Here is a 23501-nt window from a genome sequence, read left to right on the forward strand (position 1 = left end):
CCCTCAGTGCCCAAAAACACAGTGATAGCGCAAACAGTCCAGGACCGTTGTATATTGCTAAAAATATGTGTGTCGGAGTCCTCAACAATAGGGTAACAACTGTAGTAGATAAATCCTGCTTGACCATTAATTCCAGAAGCGGTATGAGGTACCAATGAACTGCTGCATGACCATGTGGGGAACACGAATAGATATCACACCATATGATGAAAAATCTGCTACTGCTGAAATACAAATGCAGCCAGCTAAAAAGAACTGACAGAAGAGCTGAGGTGAATATAGTGGAAGCAGTCCATACATCCCATCTAGATTATGTAGACTCACTGAGGTGTACTGGGTCCGGCCTGCAGGATAGGGATGGTCGCATAGGATTTAATATTCTTTCCCCAACTTCAGACCGCAGCCGATATGACCTAAATATAAACACCTAGGGTCTATGTGGTGTATGGTACTCACGATCCTTGATCACACCAATCATTATGTTCATCAGCCGTCATCTGTAATGTCGGTCTCAGCTGTTCCTTGAGCAATGCAAGATCTCAAATGTCGGTCCACACTGCAATCCTGATGTTCCAGATAGTGATGGCAGTCAGTCCAAGCAGCCATAGTGGTGGTATCTAGTCCCCGTTGGTGTGTTGGCTGGTTCAAAGCTATCCAATCCAGTGCAGTCAGATTGGATCAGGTGGATCAAAACGTGCAGTTACACAGGGAGATGGAGGCCCGCCCTTCCAGCTACATGTTTGTCCACCCACCAGAACTTTGCCAGGACGTCAGCTGCCCCCGGGTTAAAGTCAGGACGAATTCCCACCCCGTTTACTCTTAAAGTGTCCCAGGATTCCTATCTACTGACAGCTCAAGAGGTATATTTGTGCACACAGTATCCACTAAATATAGTCTCCCCTTTACCACAAGGTGGTGCTAGAGCTTATACCACATGTAAACATCAGTGGGCAATGAGCAACACAATATATAAGATAATAATGAGGTAATTGGTGCTGCCTAAAAGATGTGTAGAAGACTAGGGTAAAACCAATAACTTATGTACAGAAAAACATCTCATATATATAAAATTGATATAAATATAAAGTGCAATAATGTAAAACAGTGCATACACAAGCCAATATATATATATATATATATATATATATATATATATATATATATATATATATATATGTGTTCTATAGAAACATAAAGTGCAATAGTGCAATACCAGTGCGCACACCCCCAAGTATGTATATATCTACTGCATATATATATATATATATATATACAAAAGTGATTACAGTGAAGATAGCCAGTTAAAGGATCTGGCCAGTGAGCCCTTAAATGTCCGAACAAAAAAAGTGGCTTGGTCTTTCAACGGAAATAAATCACTGTTACTATATAGTAAAAAAAATGAATGAAAAGGTGCGGTTAGTATAGTGAAAACCAAAATAAAATGTGTAAATGCAATGTGGTCCTAAAAGGACCAATGTAATCCAAAGGATACAACTATAAATAAGTGATAATAAAGTGCTATTGGTGCAGATGGTCCAGATTAAAAATGTCAATCATAGGACCCATGCTATTAAAGTGAAAATATAGTTTATATATAGTTAATCTGTAGCAGTGATCAAAAAAATCAATCGATCAAATAGATAGAAAATGTCCATAAAAGTCCATAGAAAGGTGAGCTGTGGCAATGATCAACTCCGTGGGTGATTTTTGTGGTGCTCCAGTTATTTAAGTGCCGGGTGTGGAGACAGTGAATTCCCCCTTATTTCCAATCTCTCCCACACTCACCAGAAAACAGCACCTCTACAGGGGTAATCAGCGTGTAGGACACAGATCCACTATCCGGTCACAAGGTGTTCATATAGGCTGATCCCTCTGGTGAAAAAATCCTGTGTATATCGTGTATATCAAGTGTACTCATAGGGAATATGTCCAGGGTGCTGGCCTTGATGCCAAGACAAATCTACTTATCTTCATCCTTCACTGGTAATGGAGGTTTCTCTGCAGCAGCAGTGGCCTGTTATATGTGGGACAGCAGTGTCAGTCCTCCCCCCTGTGTTATGTGACGGACAGCAGTGTCATCATAGTCCTCCCCCCTGTGTGACAGATGAAGGTCGCTGTGAATCCCATGCAGCAGTTTGCAAAGTCCAAACCAACTTTCTGAGAGCCACGCATGCGCAGTAACTACCCGAGCAAGACAAATACTGTGTATGCGCCAAATGAGCAATACAAAATACGGTTAGAGGAAAGGAAAATTTAAACAAAAATAAAGAAGACCATCCCATCAATGGTGGTAATGCAAGTCAAGTGTTACCCCATCCTTTTGTGACATTTGCAGCTTGTTTTCCCTACATATATCTTTCCGCAAGGGCATATGAGTTGATAAACTACAAAGGAGGGGGAACAAATGACAAAAGATTGAATTTTATATGTATGTTTCCCCTCAGAATCTCTAAAATGTTTTGTCTTTATCACATATTTGCAAATACTGCAGTGTCCACAAGGATGCATGCCCACCACAGGTGAGGTAGATGAGAAGAATTGATTGGCTTTCCTAGACCGAGTATATTCACTATGCACCAATTTGTCTCCAATTGTTGGAGCTCGCCTGGCAACTAAATTTGGGCGGGGTCTAAAAATAGTATATGCCAATGTCTTCCTAATACAACCTCTTGTCCTACTCCCAGTATCCTCTCTCTCCTTTTATTTGAGCCTTGGACATACCCTCCCTAATGATAGAATTAGGGTACCCCCTGGCTCTAAAATGTTGTCTAAGTTCTCTACTTTTCTTGTAGAACTCTCTAGTGCCGGTACAATTTCTACAAATCCTCAAGAAATGTCCCGTGGGAATGTCTCTGATCTGGGACCACAGGTGATGGCTGGTGGCATGGAGGAAAGTATGGCCTGCCACAGGCTTTCTAAATGTTCTGGTCTCAATTTTAATTCCTTTTTTAGAAATCACTCAATCCGGAGATTCAATCTGGTGTCCATCCACCTTATATGTAAGGTAGATGTTTCTATTATTTCCATTGAGATCCAGAATAAACCTTTCAAGTAGGTCACAACCAGCACATCATCTATATAGTGGACCCACAGGACAACATGTTCAGCAAATGCTGGGTGGGTATACAGTACACTTCCAATTTTTCCCACCAGCCTAAGTGCAGGCATGTGTAGGCGGGGGCACACGCGTCTCCAGTGGCTACTCCCCTCTTCTGTCTGTAGTATTTTTTATTGAACACAAAAAAAACAGTTTTTCAAAACTAGAAAGCTCAATTAGGAACTCATTATGAGCACCCGCAAGGGAATGCCGGGTGTCCAGCCATTTGGAAACCGTGTGTTTCCCCACCTCATGTGGGATAGAGGAACACGAAAACTCTACATCTATTCCCGCCATCACACATTCATCGGGTATGGTAAGGTCCATTACCTTATGCAGAATTGCTGAGTCAAACACAAAAGGTAATCCTTTGTTTAGATGTTTAATCTGTATAGCTATATATTTACCTATTCTTTCCAATGGACCTCCCACACCCGAGACGGTTGGTCATTCCGATGGTTTTTTCGCATTTTTGTATACTCTGGGGGTAACATAGAAGGCAGTGGCGGCTGGTCAATAGGGGGTGCAGGGGCACCGCCCCCCCCCCCAAAGCTAGTCTCCGTAAAATCAGCATTTAAAAAAAAAAGTGTACCTTTAATATGGCAGCGGGGCGCCGGACACATTGCTGGCTATGGGAGGGGTGGGGGTCTTGGTATCATGTGCCTCTTTTCTTGTAAGGCGATTGGCAGCCTTTTAGAGTGTCCTCGGGGCGCAGAGCGATCCGCCCCGAACACTCCCACTCGCGATTGCCGTCCTGTGATTGGTCCAGCCTGGACCAATTGGGACGTCCGACGTCGTAGGGGCGGTGCTTGGGCCGGGCGTCACTCCGTGATTGCAGATCTCAGCGCTCCCTGCAGCCAGCGGCACCTGCCATCCCCCCGGGCCCCTCTACAGCCAGCAAAGCAGGTAAGGGGGCCCTCGGCGCCCATGTGCGTGCCTTATCCCCTGTCACTGGGGGTTGGGAGGGGGGCTCTGATCAACCCCTTAGATTGAATCCACACTATATTAGAGGGTAGAGCAGGACATAGGGCTCATCGCATGTCACAGAAAAAGCTGAAGACAGAGCAGCTCCTGCAATGAATTCTAGAAAGTCATGTGACAGATGGCACCTGCAGCAGCTGTAGAGTCAGTGGAAGTTTACTGATCAGTGCAGAATATAATTGGAGACTCTATGGATCTGTATATAATCAGTACAGAATATAGTCCGATCTCAGTGCAGGCTCTATGGATCTGTATATAATCAGTACAGAATATAGTCTGATCTCAGTGTAGGCTCTATGGATCTATATATAATCAGTACAGAATATAGTCTGATCTCAGTGCAGGCTCTATGGATCTGTATCTAATCCGTACAGAATATAATCTGATTTTAGTGCAGGCTCTATGGATCTGTATCTAATCAGTACAGAATATAATCTGATTTTAGTGCATGCTCTATGGATCTGTATGTAATTAGTACAGAATATAATCTGATCTCAGTGCATGCTCTATGTAGCTGTATCTAATCAGTACAGAATATAGTTTTCTCTCAATCCAGGCTCTATGGATCTGTATGTAATCAGTGCAAAATATAATCTAATCTCAATGCAGGCTCTATGGATCTGTATGTAATCAGTACAGAATATAATCTAATCTCAATGCAGTCTCTATGGATCTGTATATAATCAGTACAGAATATAATCTGATCTCAATGCATGCTCTATGTCTATGTCAAAAAATGCAATTTTCTACCGCGTTTTTTGCCGCAAAGCAATGCCTATTGCATTTTTCTGTTTGCGAACCCCCCCCCCCCCCCCAAAAAAAAAATTTTTTGAGCACCAGCCGCCACTGGTAGAAGGTAGGCATGTTGTAATCCTCTACCTTTACTTAGATTCCCTATGATTAAGTAGACCTACTGCCAAAGCCCGATAGATACGATAGTTAATTTCCCTTACTAGGTCGGGCAAATGATTTTTTGGCCATATCTCATAACATTTGGGATCGTTTAATTGTCTGTAAACTTCTTTCAAATAATCTTTCCTGCCAAACACACTCTGGGAGCTCCTTTAGTTCTTCTTGGGCCCTTCTTTCACCCGGGGTTAGGTTATCTGTCATGGGTTGGATCTTTTCCCAATCAATCAAACATAAACCTTTAGTGATTGCTTCCTGAAACATTTGGAGTTGCTTGTTAGTTCCGACACTTAGGAACAATTTTGATATGTTTGTAAGCCCAGATGTTGGTGGTAGATCAAGAAGATTGGGGTCTATCCAGGTAACACCTTCCATGTATTCTAAGATTTCTGTGTCATCTAGATCTGCTAGTGCCTGGTTTGGCTCTACCATTATGCCTCTGTCCTTTCCAAAGAGCAAGAAAATTATACGTCTTAGGAACAAGCAGATGTTTTTATATACAGTATCTCACAAAAGTTAGTACACTCCTCGCATTTTAGTAAATATTTTATTATACCTTTTCATGTGACAACACTGAAGAAATGACACTTTGCTACAATGTAAAGTAATGAGTGTACAGCTTGTATAACAGTGTAAATTTGCTGTCCCCTCAAAATAAATCAACACACAGCCATTAATATCTAAACCGCTGACAACAAAAGTGAGTACACCCCTAAGTAAAAATGTCCAAAGTGGGCCCAATTAGCCATTTTCCCTCCCCGGTGTCATGTGACTCATTAGTGTTACAAGGTCTCAGGTGTGAATATGGAGCAGGTGTGTTCAATTTGGTGTTATCGCTCTCACTCTCTCATACTGGTCACTGGAAGTTCAACATGGCACTTCATTGCAAAGAACTCTCTGAGGATCTGAAAAAAAGAATTGCTGCTCTACATAAAGATGGCCTAGGCTATGAGATGATTGCCAAGACCCTGAAACTGAGCTACAGCACAGTGGCCAAGACCATAAAGCACTTTAACAGGACAGGTTCCACTCAGAACAGGCTTCGCCATGGCAACCAAAGAAGTTGAGTGCACGTGCTCAGCGTCCTATCCAGAGGTTGTCTTTGGGAAATAGACGTATGAGTGCTGCCAGCATTGCTGCAGAGGTTGAAGGGGTGGGGAGTCAGCCCTTCAGTGCTCAGACCATATGCCCCACACTGCATCAATGTGGTCTGCATGGCTGTCTTCCCAGAATGAAGCCTCTTCTAAAGATGATGCACAAGAAAGCCCACAAACAGTTTGATGAAGACAAGCAAACATGGATTACTGGAACCATGTCTTGTGGTCTGATAAGACCAAGATAAACTTATTTGGTTTAGATGGTGTCAAACATGTGTGTCGGCAACCAGGTGAGGAGTACAAAGACAAGTGTGTCTTGCCTACAGTCAAGCATGGTGGTGGGAGCGTCATGGTCTAGGGCTGCATGAGTGCTGCCAGCAGTGGGGAGCCACAGTTCATTCAGGGAACCATGAATGCCAACATGTACTGTGACATACTGAAGCAGAGCATGACCCATTCCCTTCGGAGACTGGGCTGCAGGGCAGTATTCCAGCATGATAACAACCCCAAACATACCTCCAAGATAACCACTGCCTTGCTAAAGAAGCTGAGGGACTGGTGATAGACTGGCCAAGCAAGTCTCCAGATCTAAACCCTATTGAGCATCTGTGGGGCATCCTGAAATGGAAGGTGGAGGAACGCAAGGTTTCTAACATCCATCAGCTCCGTGATGTCGTCGAAGAGTGGAAGAGGACTCCAGTGGCAACCTGTGAAGCTCTGGTGAACTCCATGTCCAAGAGGGTTAAGGCAGTGCTGGAAAATAATGGTGGTCACACAAAATATTGACACTTTGGGCCCAATTTAGACATTTTGACTTTGGGGGTGCACTTTTGTTGCCAGCAGTTTAGACATTAATGACTGTGTGTTGAGTTTTTCTGAGGGGACAGAAAATTTTCACTGTTATACAAGCTGTACACTCACTACTTTACATTGCAGCCAAGTGTCATTTCTTCAGGGTTGTCACATGAAAAGATATGATAAAATATTTACAAAAATGTAAGGGGTGTACTCACTTTTGTGAGATACTGTATTTCAAACAAATTACCTTTGTTACACAGTGAGAAGCCAAGGCCTTTACCCAGCAGAGATAGGTGATCCTGGCAAATGCCATGTTCTGTCAAATTAATGACATTTAGGTCTCTTTTCTTTGGTTCCTTGTGGTCACTCCATGGGAATAGTGGTCCCTGTCTTGGACTGTTTCTGTTCCTGTGTCTGGTTTTCTATCCCTCTTTTTATTTCTCCTATGTTTCCTCTTTCTATTCTTTGCTCCATTGGGGCCTCCCCGTCTCTTCCATCCAAAGTTGGATCTAAAAAAGATCTAAAAAAAAGTCAATGATTTATTTCTATCCTGGCTTGGATTTCTGTTATTCTTACTTTGTTTCCTAAGCCTGCCCTATCACCTACTTCTACCACTTCTTCCTTCTAAATCAAATATTTTTCTACTTTCAAAGTCCAACATATCTCACTGGACTTTTTTATGTTTACCAATTTTTTTTTGTGCTTTGGAACTCCTTTACTTCTTTTTTGAGTCTTTCATTGATCTTTTTAAATTCCCCGAGATACTGGTATTGAACTAATGCCCCAATACTCTCCTCTAACTGTATCTCCAACTCCTGCAACTGTATCTTTTCTTCCTCAAAAATTAGTCCAATAGTATGCAATCCATGTTTAACTGACTCCTTCATCCAAACTTTTAGGAATCGATCATTGTGGAGGTGTTCTGCACGGACAATACAATCCAGTAGCCCTCATGGTATCATCTTGGCTTCTATATATGCCTCAAATTAAATAATATTCCACTTCCTTTTGGGATGGTTAAATTCCCATGTTTTCTAAATAGTTGTTTAAATTCACTCTGGCATTTGGGAGCACATTGTTCCTCTCTGCAGAATACTACCCAAATTTCTTGCTCAACCTCATTGTTGATCTGAAAGGCCATTTCAAATGTAGAGATAGTGGAACCCTCGGTGTACACAAAAGGGTATCTGGGGAGGGGTAGTATGATCTAAAAATACAACCACCCCACCCACTAGAGATACAGTGAACACCCAGTGGGTCAGGGTATATAAACCAGTTCACCTGTGTTATATCTTGTATAAGTGCATATTTTCTTTTATGCTAGAGTTCAGGTATAGCTGTGGAATTAACATGAAAAATAGGAATCAGCTGCACAAGGAAACTGATAGTTTGACTGGTCTATTTAAGAATGTAATTGTGTTTGACAGTTATATTTATCTCATTATTTTATGTAAAATATAGAAAGAAATAGACACAAATGATAATGCAATATCAAGGTTTTTTTTATAATAATGACAATGGCCAAATCTAAGGAAGTATGCCTTTTTTTTTTTTTGCTTATAGCCATGGCATGTCATACCCCATAGCAGGCCTGGTTAAGAAATACAGAGCCAAGGACTACAATGTGGACCACCCAATAGTGGTAAGGATTTCTGTAGTTTTATTACGCACCCTGCAGCCAGGGCCGGGACAGGGGGTGGGCAGGAAGTGGCGGCACCGCAAGGAGAAGGGGGGGATTTGTTTTGGGAAGGGGAATTTGGAGGGTGGCAGGGGATAAGCATTGTTCTAGAAGGGGAAATTAGGAGTGTGTGCTGGTGATAATTAGGAGGGCGATTGTGGGGGGCAATTTGTACATGGAGGGGAGATTTGGAGTGGGGAGGAGAGGATTTTTGCTTGGAGGGGAATATTGAGGGGTAGAGGATTTGTGTTGGGAAGAGTGATTTTTTTTTTTTTTTTTGGGGGGGGGGGGGGATTGTGTTGGGTAGAATATGAGAAAGAGAGAGGATCTAAACTTGGAGGGGGCAAAGATTTGTGCTGGCAGGGGGGATTTCAGCAGGGAGGCAGATTTGTACTGGGAGGAAGGGGAATTTTTTTCTTGGGGGGTAGCCATGTAGATTAGTGCTGACTCATAATGTTCATACATCTTGGGGGGGGGGGGGGGGGGTTGCAGTTTGTTATATTTGCCCTGGGCTCTAGATTACCTAGGGTCCCGGCACTGCCTGCAACACTCCACAGAATCTGCTCTCCTAAAGCTCAGTAAGGACTTATTAACTGCTAAAACCAATGGTTACTATTTTGTACTTTTGGACCTCTCTGCTGCTTTTGATACAGTTGACCACATCCTCCGTCTCAAAAAACTCCATTCCCTAGTATTACCTATTACCTAGTATCCCTAGTAGTATCTCACTGTACTCCTTGGACCTCTTATTTTCTCTATCTACACCTCCTTCCTGGGTTAGCTGATAGCCTCTCATGACTTCCAATACCATTTTTATGCTGCTGAGAACACCGAAATCTCCAGTAAATTTCTACCCCTCAGCTCACCCCATCAGTCCCTTTACTCATCACTAATTTACTAACAATTATATTAGTATGGATGTCACATCATTTACTCAAGCTCCATTTATCCAAAACTGAGCTCATAATATGTCTCCCCCTCCCCCTGTGCCCCCTCCCCTGACGTTGAGATCAATGGCACGACTATCAGTCTCTCTTCACATGTCAGAATGTTAGGCGTAATCCTGGATCCTAAGGAGAAAACACAAGCACCATACTAAGAGCAGCATGTATGGACTTTTTTTAGAAAACACAAGAAAGTTACTCACAGAGGTGTAAGCATCAAAGACATGTAGTATGTATGGTTGTCACTGCAACAAATCATCTCTGTCTGTGGAGCGACCGTTCAGGATGGCCCCTTGCGGCTACGGCTCATGGGGGTGCTGTCGGTGGATGCTGGCAATTCCTGGGGCCGTGGAACGCATGGGCGGCTCCTCCTGAAGTCACTTCCCGGATGTGAAGGGATGCCGTGGGCGACGCATGCGTAGAGCATGCACTTCTTCTTCAGGCTTCAGGCAGGCAGATCAGTCTGAAGAAGCAGCATATACTCCGCAAACACTTTGCCCACAGCATCCCTTCACATCCGGGAAGTGACATCAGGAGGAGTCGCCCTTGCGATCCATGGCCCCAGGAAGTGCCAGCAGGGACTAGGGAGTGGGGAAGGTATACAGTGTTAGTTTACCTTTTTATTGCTTCCAAAAAGGTAAACTTACACTCTAACTTCTTAACTTCCTGCCATTCTACTGCCTTGAATACTAAGCTGAACTTTAATGCACCAAAGCAAACCATAATTTTGCTATAAAGCCCTGCTGGCAAAAAAATAGTTGATCCAAATCACAGGCACTTTTGCTGAACAGCTTTATTGCCAAGTAAATGTTTAGAAAACATACAAAAAGGCACAAAAACAGGACTCCATATGTTAAATATTAGGATAATTTAAAGTATTAACTCTATAAAGTTAATGCAACATTTCTGGGATATTTCTCCTTTAATAAGCCTTGATTGTTGGTTAAGTAAACTAGAAAATTGGGACCATTGTTCAATAAATTACAGTTTCAGATGTGATACTTGTAATAAATATTTAATGTTGATTTCATTCTAACAGCTTGTTTATACTTTTACAGCCCCATGGACTTTCAGTGGTGCTCACCTCTCCAGCAGTGTTTTCCTTTACTGCAGCCATGTGTCCTGAGCGCCATCTGGAGGCAGCTGAGATACTTGGTAAGAATTTAAGTATTTTAAGTCAGGGAATTTACTTCATACTCTGCAAGCGTGCAAAGCAAAACTGATGGGGTTTTTTTTTTTATCTTCAGGTGGCTTTTGGGTAAATTAGAAAAATGTAGATCTAATCAATTCTGTTTTTGTCAGGTTTGGTTTTATTTTATAAACCTTTTTGGTATAAATCAATGCCTGGTAAGACACAGGAGCATTTTTATAAGTAGGTAAGATTCTTTAACTTTATGTCCTTCCTGTCCTGAGCATCTTTTAGTGTATATGAGTTCCTTCGAATTTAACCCATTTAGATGTAAGTTCATATCCAATGAGTTCTTTTTTTTTTTTTTTTTAACAGAATGGTATTTTTAGGAACAAGAACTGGATGAAACAAATGTCTTGTATGCTTGAAGATATAGGGGTCCATTGTGGCAGATTTATTTGTCTTCATTTCTAGAAGTGATTACTGATTTTCATCTGCTTAAATGCATTTAGATACCTGAAATTCCATCAATGCTCCTATTGATATATATTGTGGCCTTTCCTATTAAATCATCCTGCAAAACAACCCATTCAGATTAAAGTAGAAATTAAATGCAAAACATTTTTGTATAGATATAAAAAAACATTATAAATACATTTTCCCCTTTTTTTAAAAAGTGATCACATTCCCTCTGTTTTCAGCTGCAAAAGAGCTAGGGGGAGGAGAAGCAACAGCACAGTGGGGATGTGTCAGAACAAGTCTGATCATTGGAGGAGAGTTCCCAGCATAGCTAGAGAAGTGACCGTGGTGTGTTCTCCTTCTTAGTGTGGTCCGTTTTTATTAGGAAAGCAAGGGGACTAGCAGGAACACCAGGGATTTCACATAAAGAAAGAAATGCAAAGAGAACAGCATACTTTCTCATACAAGTACATGGTAAAGGAGGCACATATTAGGAATATTAAGTGTTGGGGTAACAAATGCTTTATTAGAGACAGTTTGCAGTTCTACTTGCAGGTTTTACTAGTAGAGTCAATAAAAATGGAAGAAAATCAGAAATCATCTATTATATATATATATATATATATATATATATATATATATATATATATATATATTCCTACTTTTTTCTTTTTTACAAGTGAAAGTGTACTAATAAAGTACTTATCTACTGCATGTACAGTAGAGCATTAAAGTGACACTAAAGGATATCCTTATTCATCCATATACATTACACTACTTCATGCCCCTGTAATATCTTTTCATGAAATTGTTTCTTACTGCATTTTTCTTTCTCTTTGAGCACCACCACATATATTCCCAAGCCACCTATAGGTTTTGGCTTAAGTGGGCAGGTTTAAGATTCTACATTTGTCATCAAGTCTAACTTCCTGCTGATTCTAGAGATTTTTCCTTGCTCAAACATAACAGGAAATATGGCAAATCTCACACTTCCTGTCTATTAATGTTTTGATTTATATTTAGGGATGGAGGAGTGCTCTGGAAGAAACCAGACCATTACCCCTTTTGCACTTCCTGTCTATTGGACAAGTACCAAATCGAACAGGAGGTGTGGGATATCCCCCCTAGCCCACAAACATTTTCCTCTCCAAATAGAAAGGCAGACTGCAAGAAAAACATGGTCTAGTAGAGAGAGGAAGATTTGGAACCCCTGTCCAGATTGTATTACTGTCGTTGTCCCTGCTAGATACAGTATCTCACAAAAGTGAGTACACCCCTCACATTTTTGTAAATATTTTATTATATCTTTTCATGTGACAACACTAAAGAAATTACACTTTGCTACAATGTAAAGTTGTGAGTGTAAGGGCTCTTTCACACTTGTAGTCCGTCAAACGGACTCCGCTTTTCTCAGCGGGGGATCGATCCAGCTGTGTCTCCGCGCCCAACTTAGCTCTGCCTATCACAGCACAGTGCAGCCATGAATGCACCTCCTGCAGCACTCTCCAGCACCATCCTCCATCCATTGCCACTTGGCAGCCCAGTGAGCCCATACTAGCCCAGTACAGCCAAGGGCAGGTCCAAGTTAACTCTCCCTATGCTTTCTCTTTTCCCAAAGACAACCTCTGAATATGATGCTGAACATGTGCACTCAACTTCTTTGGTTGCCATGGCGAGGCCTGTTCTGAGTGGAACCTGTCCTGTTAAACTGCTGTATGTTCTTGGTGTATGGTATGGTCTTGGTCACCATGCTGCAGCTCAGTTTCAGGGCCTTGGCAATCTTCTTATAGCCTAGGCCATCTTTATTTAGAGCAACAATCCTTTTTTTAAGATCCTGAGAGAGTTCTTAGCCATGAGGTGCCATGTTGAACTTCCAGTGACCAGTATAAGAGAGTGAGAGCGATAACACCAAATTTAACACATCTGCTTCCCATTCACACCTGCGACCTTATAACACTAACGAGTCACATGACACCGGGGAGGGAAAATGGCTAATTGGTCCCATTTGGACATTTATATTTGGGGGTGTACTCACTTTTGTTGCCAGAGGTTTAGACATTAATGGCTGTGTGTTGAGTTATTTTGAGGGGAGAGCAAACTTACACTGCTATACAAGCTGTACACTCACTACTTTACATTGTAGCAAAGTGAAATTTCTTCAGTGAAAATATATAATAAAATACTTGCAAAAATGTGAGGGGTGTACTTACTTTTGTGAGATACTGTACATGTTCTTGCACTTCCTTCCTGTGTGTCAGGCAGAAGAGGAAGTGAGGCTAAATCCCTTCAACAGAGACAAGGACAGCATTTCAAACTTACAAAAAATTAATTTTTGTAAAATCTTACCGTAAAATCCTTTTCTCTTAGCTCATTGACAGACGTAGTCCTCGGTGATACAGCACCTTCGGGTTATGTTGCCTCCACAGGAGTAGGACTAGACAGGAAATGAAAAATGCTCTGGCCACACCCCAGGGGCAGTCCCCGAGGGTATATCCTCTCTCTCTCTGCCACAGCAAATCAGTTATGTCACAAAAGCAGTGCTTAGAGAATTTAACCCAACCCAACTCAAAAACAGAGGGGCGGGTACTACGTCTGTCAATGAGCTAAGAGAAAAGGATTTTACGGTAAGATTTTACAAAAATCCATTTTTCTCTATCGCTCATTGACAGACGTAGTCCTCGGTGATACAGCACCTTCGGGAAGTCCCAGAGCAGTATCACAAATGAGGGGTGGGAAAATGGAAATCAAATCCAAATCTAGAAGGGCCAACCGGTGCCAACTAGAAGTTTACAATGCTCATCCTTAATGAAAAATTTTTCAAACAGAAAAAAACCCTCGAGGTAGACCACCGGTCTCCTCAAATTGCGGCCTGCAAAACCTTGCGGCCAAATGAGGCATCCGCCGATGCCATCACATCAATTTTATAAAATTTTGTAAAGGTATGTACCGAAGACCAGGTGGCCGCTTTACATACCTGGACCACTGACGCCTGATGGCGAAAGGCCCAGGAAGTACTGAGCGCTCGAGTGAAGTGCGCCCTAACAGGGAACGGAGGATTCCGACCCTTAATAGAATAAGCCTGTACCACCGTCTGACTGATCCATGTACATATGGTCGCGGCAGACACAGGCAACCCCCTTCAAGGGCTATCCGTGATCACAAAAAGTGAGTCCGTCTTACGAAAACCACTTTAGGAAGGAAGGATGGATTCGGAAGAAGAACCACCTTATCCCTATGAACCACCAGATATGGGGAACGACAAGATAATGCGGCCAGTTCTGACACCCTGCGTGCAGAAGTAATGGCCACCAAGAAGGCCACCTTCTGGGATAATGTAAGCAAGGGAATCTCCCTAATATCTTCAAAGAGAAGTTTCTGAAGAACCGACCACACTAAATTAAGATCCCAGGCGGTAAGGGTGCGCGCACTGGCGGAGCCAGATGTCGCACCCCCTGGATGAAATTCCGCACCAAGGAATGATTAGCCAAAGGTTTCTTGAAAGAAGATTGCTAACGCCGAAAACCTGACCCTTGATCGTGCTCAAGGATAGTTTCCGCTCAACCCCTTGTTGCAGACAGACCAAAATTCGGGTCACCGAATAGGTATGTGGGGGAAATCCAATAGATTCACACCATGCAATATAAGACTTCCATGTGCTGGAAGTCGCTTTCCTTGCTTTAACTGGAGGTAGGAATAACTGAAGCTGACACTCCCTTGTCCTTCAGTACCTGGGTCTCAATGGCCAGGCCATTAAGCCAGCGACTGTAAAGCAAGATGGAAGATCGGTCCCTGAGACCGCAAATCCTCCCTGAGAGGAAGTCTCCAAGGAGCGTCTGCGACTAGCCTCACCAAGTTGGCGTACCAGGCTCGACGAGGTCAGTCCGGAATTTCCAGAATAACTGGAATTCCCTCCACCTCTGTCCTGCGAAGAAGTTCCCGCAGCAACTTGAGAGGATGGAAGGCATGCCGTAGCTGATACTGCCCCCACGGGGCGATCAGCGTTTCTGCTGCGTCCGCTAGAGGATTGTGGCGCGAGCTACAAACCTCCGCACCTTCCTGTTAGGCCAAGGTGCCAACAGATCCACATCCGGGATGTCCCAATGAAGGGACAGCTAGGGAAAAACCTCTGGATGAAGAGGCCATATGCGATTGGATCCGAATCGTGCTGCTCTAGAGCTGCTCGATCCAGTAAATCAGACAAAATCTGATCGCTCTCAGTTCCGATACCCTTATTGGTAATCTGGATACTATCGGAAGAAATGACTTCCCCTGGTTGAGCATCGGAGACTTCCTGGTCCGCTCGCTCAACCGGATCCGATTGTCCAGGGAATCGGAATTCTGATTCCATTAAAAAAGAATCTCCTTCAGGAGAATTCGGGTATGAGACTGGGTATACGGTACTGCCTCTAAGAAGGCCACCATCAGTCCCAGCCAATTGACGGACAGCAACATCTGAATCGTTGACTGAACCTTCTGGAGTTTCCCAGCAAGGAGAAACTCTCTTGCCCAGGATGTATCCAACCTTAGGCCCAGATAGTTCAGTCTCCTGGTGGGAACCAGGGATGATCTTTGGGAAAGCGAAAAAACGCTGATGTCCTGCGATGATGGGGATATAAAGATAGGCATCCTATATGTCTATGGACGCCAGGAAATCTCTTTGATGCAGGGAGGCCACCACTGTACGGATGGACTCTATTTCTTCCCAAGTCCAGATTTGGACGCACCTTGCCCTCTTTCCTGGGCATTGTGAATAGGTTCGAATAGAACCCCTGAAACCGTTCAATGTTAGAAGGGAAGAATCGCACCGGTGTAAGTGATCGAAACTCGATCCTGTGTCCTCCAGAAACCGGTGAAGACATCCCCCCCCACCCCAGAGATGGGTAGGGGCGCATCAGGCTATATTCTTCAGGCTTGGCTGAGCCGGACTCTTTGTTTACCCGACCAGCGCCCTTTGAAACCCCTCTAAAGGGGCTTTGGAGGGTTTCGCCTTATCGCCCGCCCTCGCGGAACGAACAACTCTATATGAGCAGAAAAGGAAGGTCCTCGTTAGTCACGAGGTCTTTTTATCCTAACAGTCTGTGGCAAGACAGCAGGTGGTACCGTCTATCCTATAAAGAGGAATTCCTCAAACGGATAGCACCTAGCCATGCGTTTGGAAATAACAGGGGTTCGTTTCTAAACGACCCCATTTGGGTAAAGGAAAATCCTTCGCCCTTTTGGTAGGCTAACAAGTACCAAAAAAGGAATCTCAGTTTCAGCTACCTCTGCCGGTGTAACCTCAAGACTAAAGGTTTCCCGGAAGGACACAACTAGTGCATCCACCACTCTTGTGCTATGGCGGAGGCAGAAACGTGCTCCTCACTGCTGAGGAGATATTACCTGAGACAACAGCCCCCTAAGAGGGACCTGCAACTGCATTGACCAGTTCCGAATCCGTATCTGAAGTATCTGATAAACAATAGGGGTAGGCGGGGGTCGCTTCTTGATCCCCGTCCCTGACAGGCCACCTCCACCCGGGATACCAAAGACTCCAAAACTGCCGATAATGCATTAAAAACAAGTGGGGTACTGGAGGGTCCTGCGGCCACCTTGAGGGGATCAGGTGGGGATACCTATGCGGCAGGGTCAATGATTATACAAGACACTTGCCAGCGACAAAAAATGACAAAGTAAAAAAAAACTTTTTTTTTTTTTTTTGTGTCCCCCAGTCGCAACAGCGCCCCTCAGTGTTACCTGCCTTTTTGGACCCCACAGAGAGAGAGACAGACCCCAAGGCTCATCCCTGATGCACAGAAGTTTTCATCAGCTTGCTCAGTGCTTGTCTTGTTACAGACAGGAAGTCTTTGGCCCTATTTCCTGGGTAAAAGAGGCGGCTCCGCCCCTTAACACGACTGCCGGCTCCTCCCCCTGGCTCCATGAGGTGTTTGAGTCACCTCAAACATGGCCGCCCCCATGCTGGAGACACGAGGCTACACCAAAATGGCGGCCTCGTGCGATCTACATGTCTGCAGAAGGATCTCGGCCTCACAACCCTTCACCCTCATGGTGGTCAGCGTGGTCGGAGGTACCAGACCCTAGCAGGCCGTATGCGGTCCGTGGCCGTCGGGAGGCTCTGCTTAGCTGGAGGAATGATCTGGAATGCAGTATACATGTATAGACATCGCCCTGTGGCTACTGACAGGTAGGATACCTTCTACTATCACAGTAAAGTTCTAGTACTGCCACTGACTACAATCATTTACACATTTTTACAATTAGATTATCAGCTCCCAAACCAAGCCTCCTGGCTTCTTGTACACAAAAATCACACTCAATTAGGGGGATCTGTGACATGTTGTAGGATAAAGGGGAACCCATCCTTACCATTACAGAGAGGGGCCCGCGTTCACCACAAGACCCGTCAGGGGGAAAGGGGGAACATACTACTCACCATACCGGAACCAGGCGGGCGCCAACTCCTGACAGTACCCCTCTCCACCGAGGTAGGAGGGCTGTCGACCAATACGGGCGCCGTGACTCATGGTCTTTGGCGTTTCAGCGAGACGTTTAACTCGCAGGGTCAGTCCCCGTCCAGTGGGACTATGTCGCGGCCGACCCAGCGCGGAGCTATGGCCTGCACGCACTCGTAGGCTGAACTGGGGTGACCACTGGATCTCAACATCCCGCCCGTCGCCCAGTTCAGCTTTCTTGCTTGAAGATCTCACAGGAACACTGGAGAAAAAAAGCTGTCTTAAAAAATTATTTTCTAAGAAAAAAATCCTGCCAGGACCGAAGATCCCAGCAAGGTATCTAGGTCCTTACTCCTGACTAGACAGAAAAAAACTGATTTGCTGTGGCAGAGAGAGAGAGGATATACCCTCGGGGACTGCCCCTGGGGTGTGGCCAGAGCATTTTTCATTTCCTGTTTAGTCCTACTCCTGTGGAGGCAACATAACCCGAAGGTGCTGTATCACCGAGGACTACGTCTGTCAATGAGCGATAGAGAAAATCTATTTAACTGGGATGCAGGCAGCATTAAAAAACTAACTATCCCCACTCAATCCAAAACATAACTAACCAAAACTGGCGTTATCAGGAGAAGTTAGCATTGGCACTCTCCATATTTCTCTCAGTACAGGTTTATGATAGTTGGTAGATGAAAATCATTTTGCCTAAATTAGTAGACATTAAAAATACATTACGATCAATTCACAAAGCTCAACACAAAAATTAGCAAAGGTTTTTCCCATTCCAGAATGGACACGGTTGGGGATGGGGAGTGTTGATATGTTGGCAGCTGTAAAGCTAAAAGCAGGGAGATTGAGGTAGTGATAGGTGTGGTAATGACTGTCTGGAAGAGGGTGGTGCAGTCATAGGACTGGGGGGCATGGGGGGGTGGTGTGCAAGTGTGGCACATTGGTGTGGTGGTTGGGGAGATGTTGCTGGCTAAATGATGAGAGCCCAGTAGAGTGGTAGATTCTGGTTGGCTGGTGGCTGTTCTGGCAGTGAGAGCGAAGTAAGGGGCATGAGTACAGTGGTGAGAATAGGTTGTATTACATTTACTTGCCAGCTTACTCCTGCCAGCACTTATTCCTATGTTTCCTGTCCAATCATTTCCAACACCTTTATTACAGCAGCAGTGAGGGGGATTACTGACAGAGAGGACAGGCATAGGTGGGAGTTCCCTCTCACCATCTGGCCAGCACTCCCATCACAGCAGCAAAAGTTGGATACTTGCAGAGTTGCCCAGGTGTTGACTACACTTGGGTGAGGCTGTATAATTAACCCCAAGCTGCTACTGCCTACATCTTTATTGTGGCCATTCCCACCACTACTGCATATGCATGCACTCACTTTGCCAGTTTCAGTTTTAAGAGCTTTGCCATAAGATTGACAAAGTACAGTTACCTTGCATGTACAGGGGAGCATCCCCTCCCTAGCACCCATATATGGTGATCCCACTTTCATGCTGACAACTTTTTTTCCTGCTGTGCTTGCAGTTTCAGCTGCCATCATGCTGTATCCTCTGCAGTATCCTAACATTTGTAATAAAACGCCACCCTGTGCTCTTTGTCTATAGTGAATTTGGACCTAGACTTGCTCATTAAAACTATCCTGCTGCTGGCTGCTCTTAATTTTTAATGAGAGTTTTATAGAAATTGTCCAGTGGCAGGACAGTTTTGCATCAGTCAGAAAAGGAACGGCCGCAACAAACAACTAGCCATTTTCTGTCAGTCAAAGCAGACCTTTTACCCTTAATGAAAATATATGTGTTGCTGCTAAAACTACCTTAAAAGGAAATTTTTTTTTTCAAACTGAAATAAAATTGATTGAGGTGCTGCTGCTGTATGTAAGCCAAGCTAATCCCAAAATAAATAAATTCTACAGCCAAATATGCACTGTCAGTGTACGCTGTCACTAAGACTGTCTGTGAAAATCATACTCTTCTATACTCTATGTACTGCTTTATGGCATCCCCCAACCATGTTATTTAGTGGATTTTCAGTATTGCCCTTCAAGCCCCGTAAAAAGACCTTGTCTCACTGTAAGGCATTTTTTTAAATATTTGCATTGGTACATGTCTACAATGTCTTTTTGACAGTTTGCCTACTAGCCCCAAAATTTGCCAGATTTCACTTACAGAATTCATCCCTATAGACTTCAATGGGATTTGCCGGTAAGTTTGAGTTCAACAACTTTCAAACCGGATTCACCAAATCAAAACCCAGCAGATTCACCCATATCCAGCCCTTAACCCCAATTTTTATACACCATACAGATCCCCCTTAATATTGAGCCTGTGGGGGGAAACTTTGCCAAGTGCAACTTCCCTTGCAAAGTGAACAGTCTACAAACCCAATTCCAAAAAAGTTGGGACACTGTACAAATTGTGAATAAAAACAGAATGCAATGATGTGGAAGTTTCACATTTCAATATTTTATTCAGAATACAACATAGATGATATATCAAATGTTTAAACCAAGAAAATGTATCATTTTAAGGGAAAAATAAATTGATTTTAAATTTCATGGCATCAACACATCTCAAAAAAGTTGGGACAAGGCCATGTTTACCACTGTGTGGCCTCCCCTCTTCTTTTTATAACAGTCTGCAAACATCTGTGGACTGAGAAGACAAGTTGCTAAAGTTTAGGAATAGGAATGTTGTCCCAATCTAATACAGGCTTCTAGTTGCTCGACTGTCTTAGGTCTTCTTTGTCGCATCTTCCTCTTTATGATGCACCAAATGTTTTCTATGGGTGAAAGATCTGGACGGCAGGCTGGCCATTTCAGTACCCGGATCCTTCTTCTACGCAGCCATGATGTTGTAATTGATGCAGTATGAGGTCTGGCATTGTCATGTTGAAAAATGCAAGGTCTTCCCTGAAAGAGACAACTTCTGGATGGGAGCATATGTTGCTCTAGAACTTGGATATACCTTTCAGCATTGATGGTGCCTTTCCAGATGTGTAAGCTGTCCATGCCACACGCACTTCTGCAACCCCATACCATCAGAGATGCAGGCTTCTGAACTGAGTGCTGATAACAATTTGGGTTGTCCTTGTCCTCTTTAGTCCGGATGACATGGCATCCCAGTTTTCCAAAAAGAACTTCAAATTTTGATTCATCTGACCACAGAACAGTTTTCCACTTTGCCACAGTCCATTTTAAATGAGCCTTGGCCCATAGAAAACGCCTGTGCTTCTGGATCATGTTTAGATACGGCTTCTTTTTTGGCCTATAGAGTTTTAGCCGCCAACAGTGAATGGCACGGTGGATTGTGTTCACCGACAATGTTTTCTGGAAGTATTCCTGAGCCCATGTTGTGATTTCCATTACAGTAGCATTCCTGTATGTGATGCAGTGGCATCTAAGGGCCTGAAGATCACGGGCATCCAGTATGGTTTTCCGGCTTTGACCCTTCCGCACAGAGATTGTTCCAGATTCTCTAAATCTTTGGATGATATTATGCACTGTAGATCAGGGGTTCCCAAACTTTTCAGACCGCGACCCCCAATATTAGATTGCTGACGACCCGCGACCCCTCCCCCTCCCCCTCGTATGTAAGATTTGCGATTTGGTTACATACTGACAGAGCTAAAACAAAAAGGAACACAATCTCTAAGCCAGGCTATTTTATTAACAAATTACAGCCCACCAGCAGTGTCCATACATGCAGCCCACCAGCAGTGTCCATACATGCAGCCCACCAGCAGTGTCCATACATGCAGCCCACCAGCAGTGTCCATACATGCAGCCCACCAGCAGTGTCCATACATGCAGCCCACCAGCAGTGTCAATGAATGCAGCCCACCAAGTGTCCATACATGCAGCCCACCAAGTGTCCATATAAGCAGCCCACCAAGTGTCCATATAAGCAGCCCACCAAGTGTCCATATAAGCAGCCCACCAAGTGTCCATACATGCAGCCTAGCAATCGCAATGTCCAAATATGCAGCATCGCAAGCGCCATTGGAACTAACCTCATTTTGTTTCAAAAAAGACCGGGAAGCAGCGCCGAGAGCAGAAGGGGCGGGCCGGGCCGAGAAGGAAGGACGAGCTGTCATACCGTAAGAGCAGAAGGGGGCGGGCCGAGCCGAGGAGAAGGGAGAACAAGCGAGCGCAGTCATCGGAAGTCCCGTCTCCTCTGCCGAGACGTGTGACGTCTGTCATAGGCGGGACTACCGATGACTGCGCTCGCTCGTTCTCTCTTCTCCTCGGCTCGGCCCGCCCCTTCTGCTCTAATGACAGCTAGTCCTTCCTTCTCCTCGGCCCGGCCCGCCCCTTCTGCTCTCGGCGATGCTTCCTGGCCGTTTTTTTTTTTAATATCGGCGTATAACACGCATCTCGCGACCCCCCGCTCCCCACTCCGCGACCCCCCGGGGGGTCGCGACCCCCACTTTGGGAACCACTGCTGTAGATGATGATAACTTCAAACTCTTTGCAAATTTTTCTGAGGAACTCCTTTCTGATATTGCTTCACTATTTTTCGCTGCAGCATTGGGGGCATCGGTGATCCTTTGCCCATCTTGACTTCTGAGAGACACTGCCACTCTGAGGCTCTTTGTTTACCCAATCATGTTGCCAATTGACCTAATAAGTTGCAAATTGGTCCTCCAGCTGTTCCTTTATATGTACATTTAACTTTTCTGGCCTCCTTATTGCTGCCTGTCCCAACTTTTTTGATATTTGTAGCTCTCCTGAAATCCAAAATGAGCCAATATTTGGCATTACATTTCAAAATGTCTCACTTTCAACATTGTATATGTTATCTATTACATTGTGAATAAAATATAAGTTTATGAGATTTGTAAATGAGTCCATTCCTTTTTTACTCACATTTTGTACAGTGTCCCAACTTTTTTGGAATTGGGTTTGTATTTGCTTTTAGTAAATCAATTGAGCCTATCATTGCTTACCTGGCTGACGTGCTGCTCTAATTTGAGTCACTGACCTATAACAAGAATGTAGATAAGAAGTACTGACTTCACTCCTTGGTGTGAGTGAGTGGTTCAGAAAGTATAAAAGCTAAAAGAAGTCAGGCAACTGAAAGGGTACAGGTGACCAAGTTGAGAGGTTAGCTTTGATTTTACATTAGGAGGTTTCTTGTTTTTTTGAATGAATTAAATGAACAATTCTCATGTGTAAAGAAGATATTGCTCTGCCAGTCTCCACCAGGGCAGTAGCTGTGATATAGCTTCCCACAATAAAAAGAACTATATGAATGGAGGAGGTGGACCTTTCTTTCATTCTCCCTCTCTCTTTTCCTTGTGCTCCTTTTATTGATGGAAGCTGTAGTACAGCTTCAATGAATGGAGGCAGGGGATAGAAAGGGCAGGCATAGTTGGCATTCCTGACAAGGGCATATGACAGGTCCATCGGCTGTATTAGCCCACACAGCATTGCAAGATTCCTGCTGCAGGTGTATAGAGGGGAAAAACTTTAAATGAAGAGAGCAGCCACCAGCACAAGGAACGCTGCTCATTAAGTGTAAGTACTGTCCCTTGTGCTGATTTAAAAAAATATTTTAAACTCAAGCTTTAAGGAACTACAAGTGCCTAATAAACTGTTAGCCAGCTGGAAGTCAGCAAATTGCCCAGATTATTATTTTACTGAACTTTCTTTGCACAACTTTCAACCAGGATTCACACATCTCTAATTTCTAATTGGATCCCATTGTAAAAATGTCGTAATCACTGGTAAAAGCTGTATGAATCATTGGTGAAAACATTTTACAAATAGGCCGCTAAGTTTTTAGTTAAATGTCATAAAAATATTTTGTCCTTTTCTGCCACCAGATGGCAGCATACACTCATGCTTCTGTACAGCATTGGTTCCCCATCTATAGTATGTGTGTTTTTGTTTTTTTTCAAATGTGGTCTTTATCAAATATACGCTATGCTTGTGTTTTCTGGAGTGTATCACTTAA

General features: G+C 43.8%; 1 protein-coding gene across 1 annotated transcript in view; it reads left to right on the forward strand.

Moving 5' to 3' along the window:
- ADHFE1 (alcohol dehydrogenase iron containing 1) overlaps positions 1–23501 on the forward strand; it is a 64883-nt gene that overhangs the window by 28926 nt on the left and 12456 nt on the right. Inside the window, exons 11-12 of the mRNA XM_082257448.1 lie at positions 8446–8524; positions 10563–10659. Coding sequence (XP_082113574.1) covers positions 8446–8524; positions 10563–10659 — 176 coding nt within the window. The remainder of the gene's footprint in view (positions 1–8445; positions 8525–10562; positions 10660–23501) is intronic.

Source organism: Pelophylax lessonae (assembly GCF_965119305.1).
Source record: "Pelophylax lessonae genome assembly, chromosome: 5".
In the NCBI taxonomy this organism is placed as follows: domain Eukaryota; kingdom Metazoa; phylum Chordata; class Amphibia; order Anura; family Ranidae; genus Pelophylax; species Pelophylax lessonae.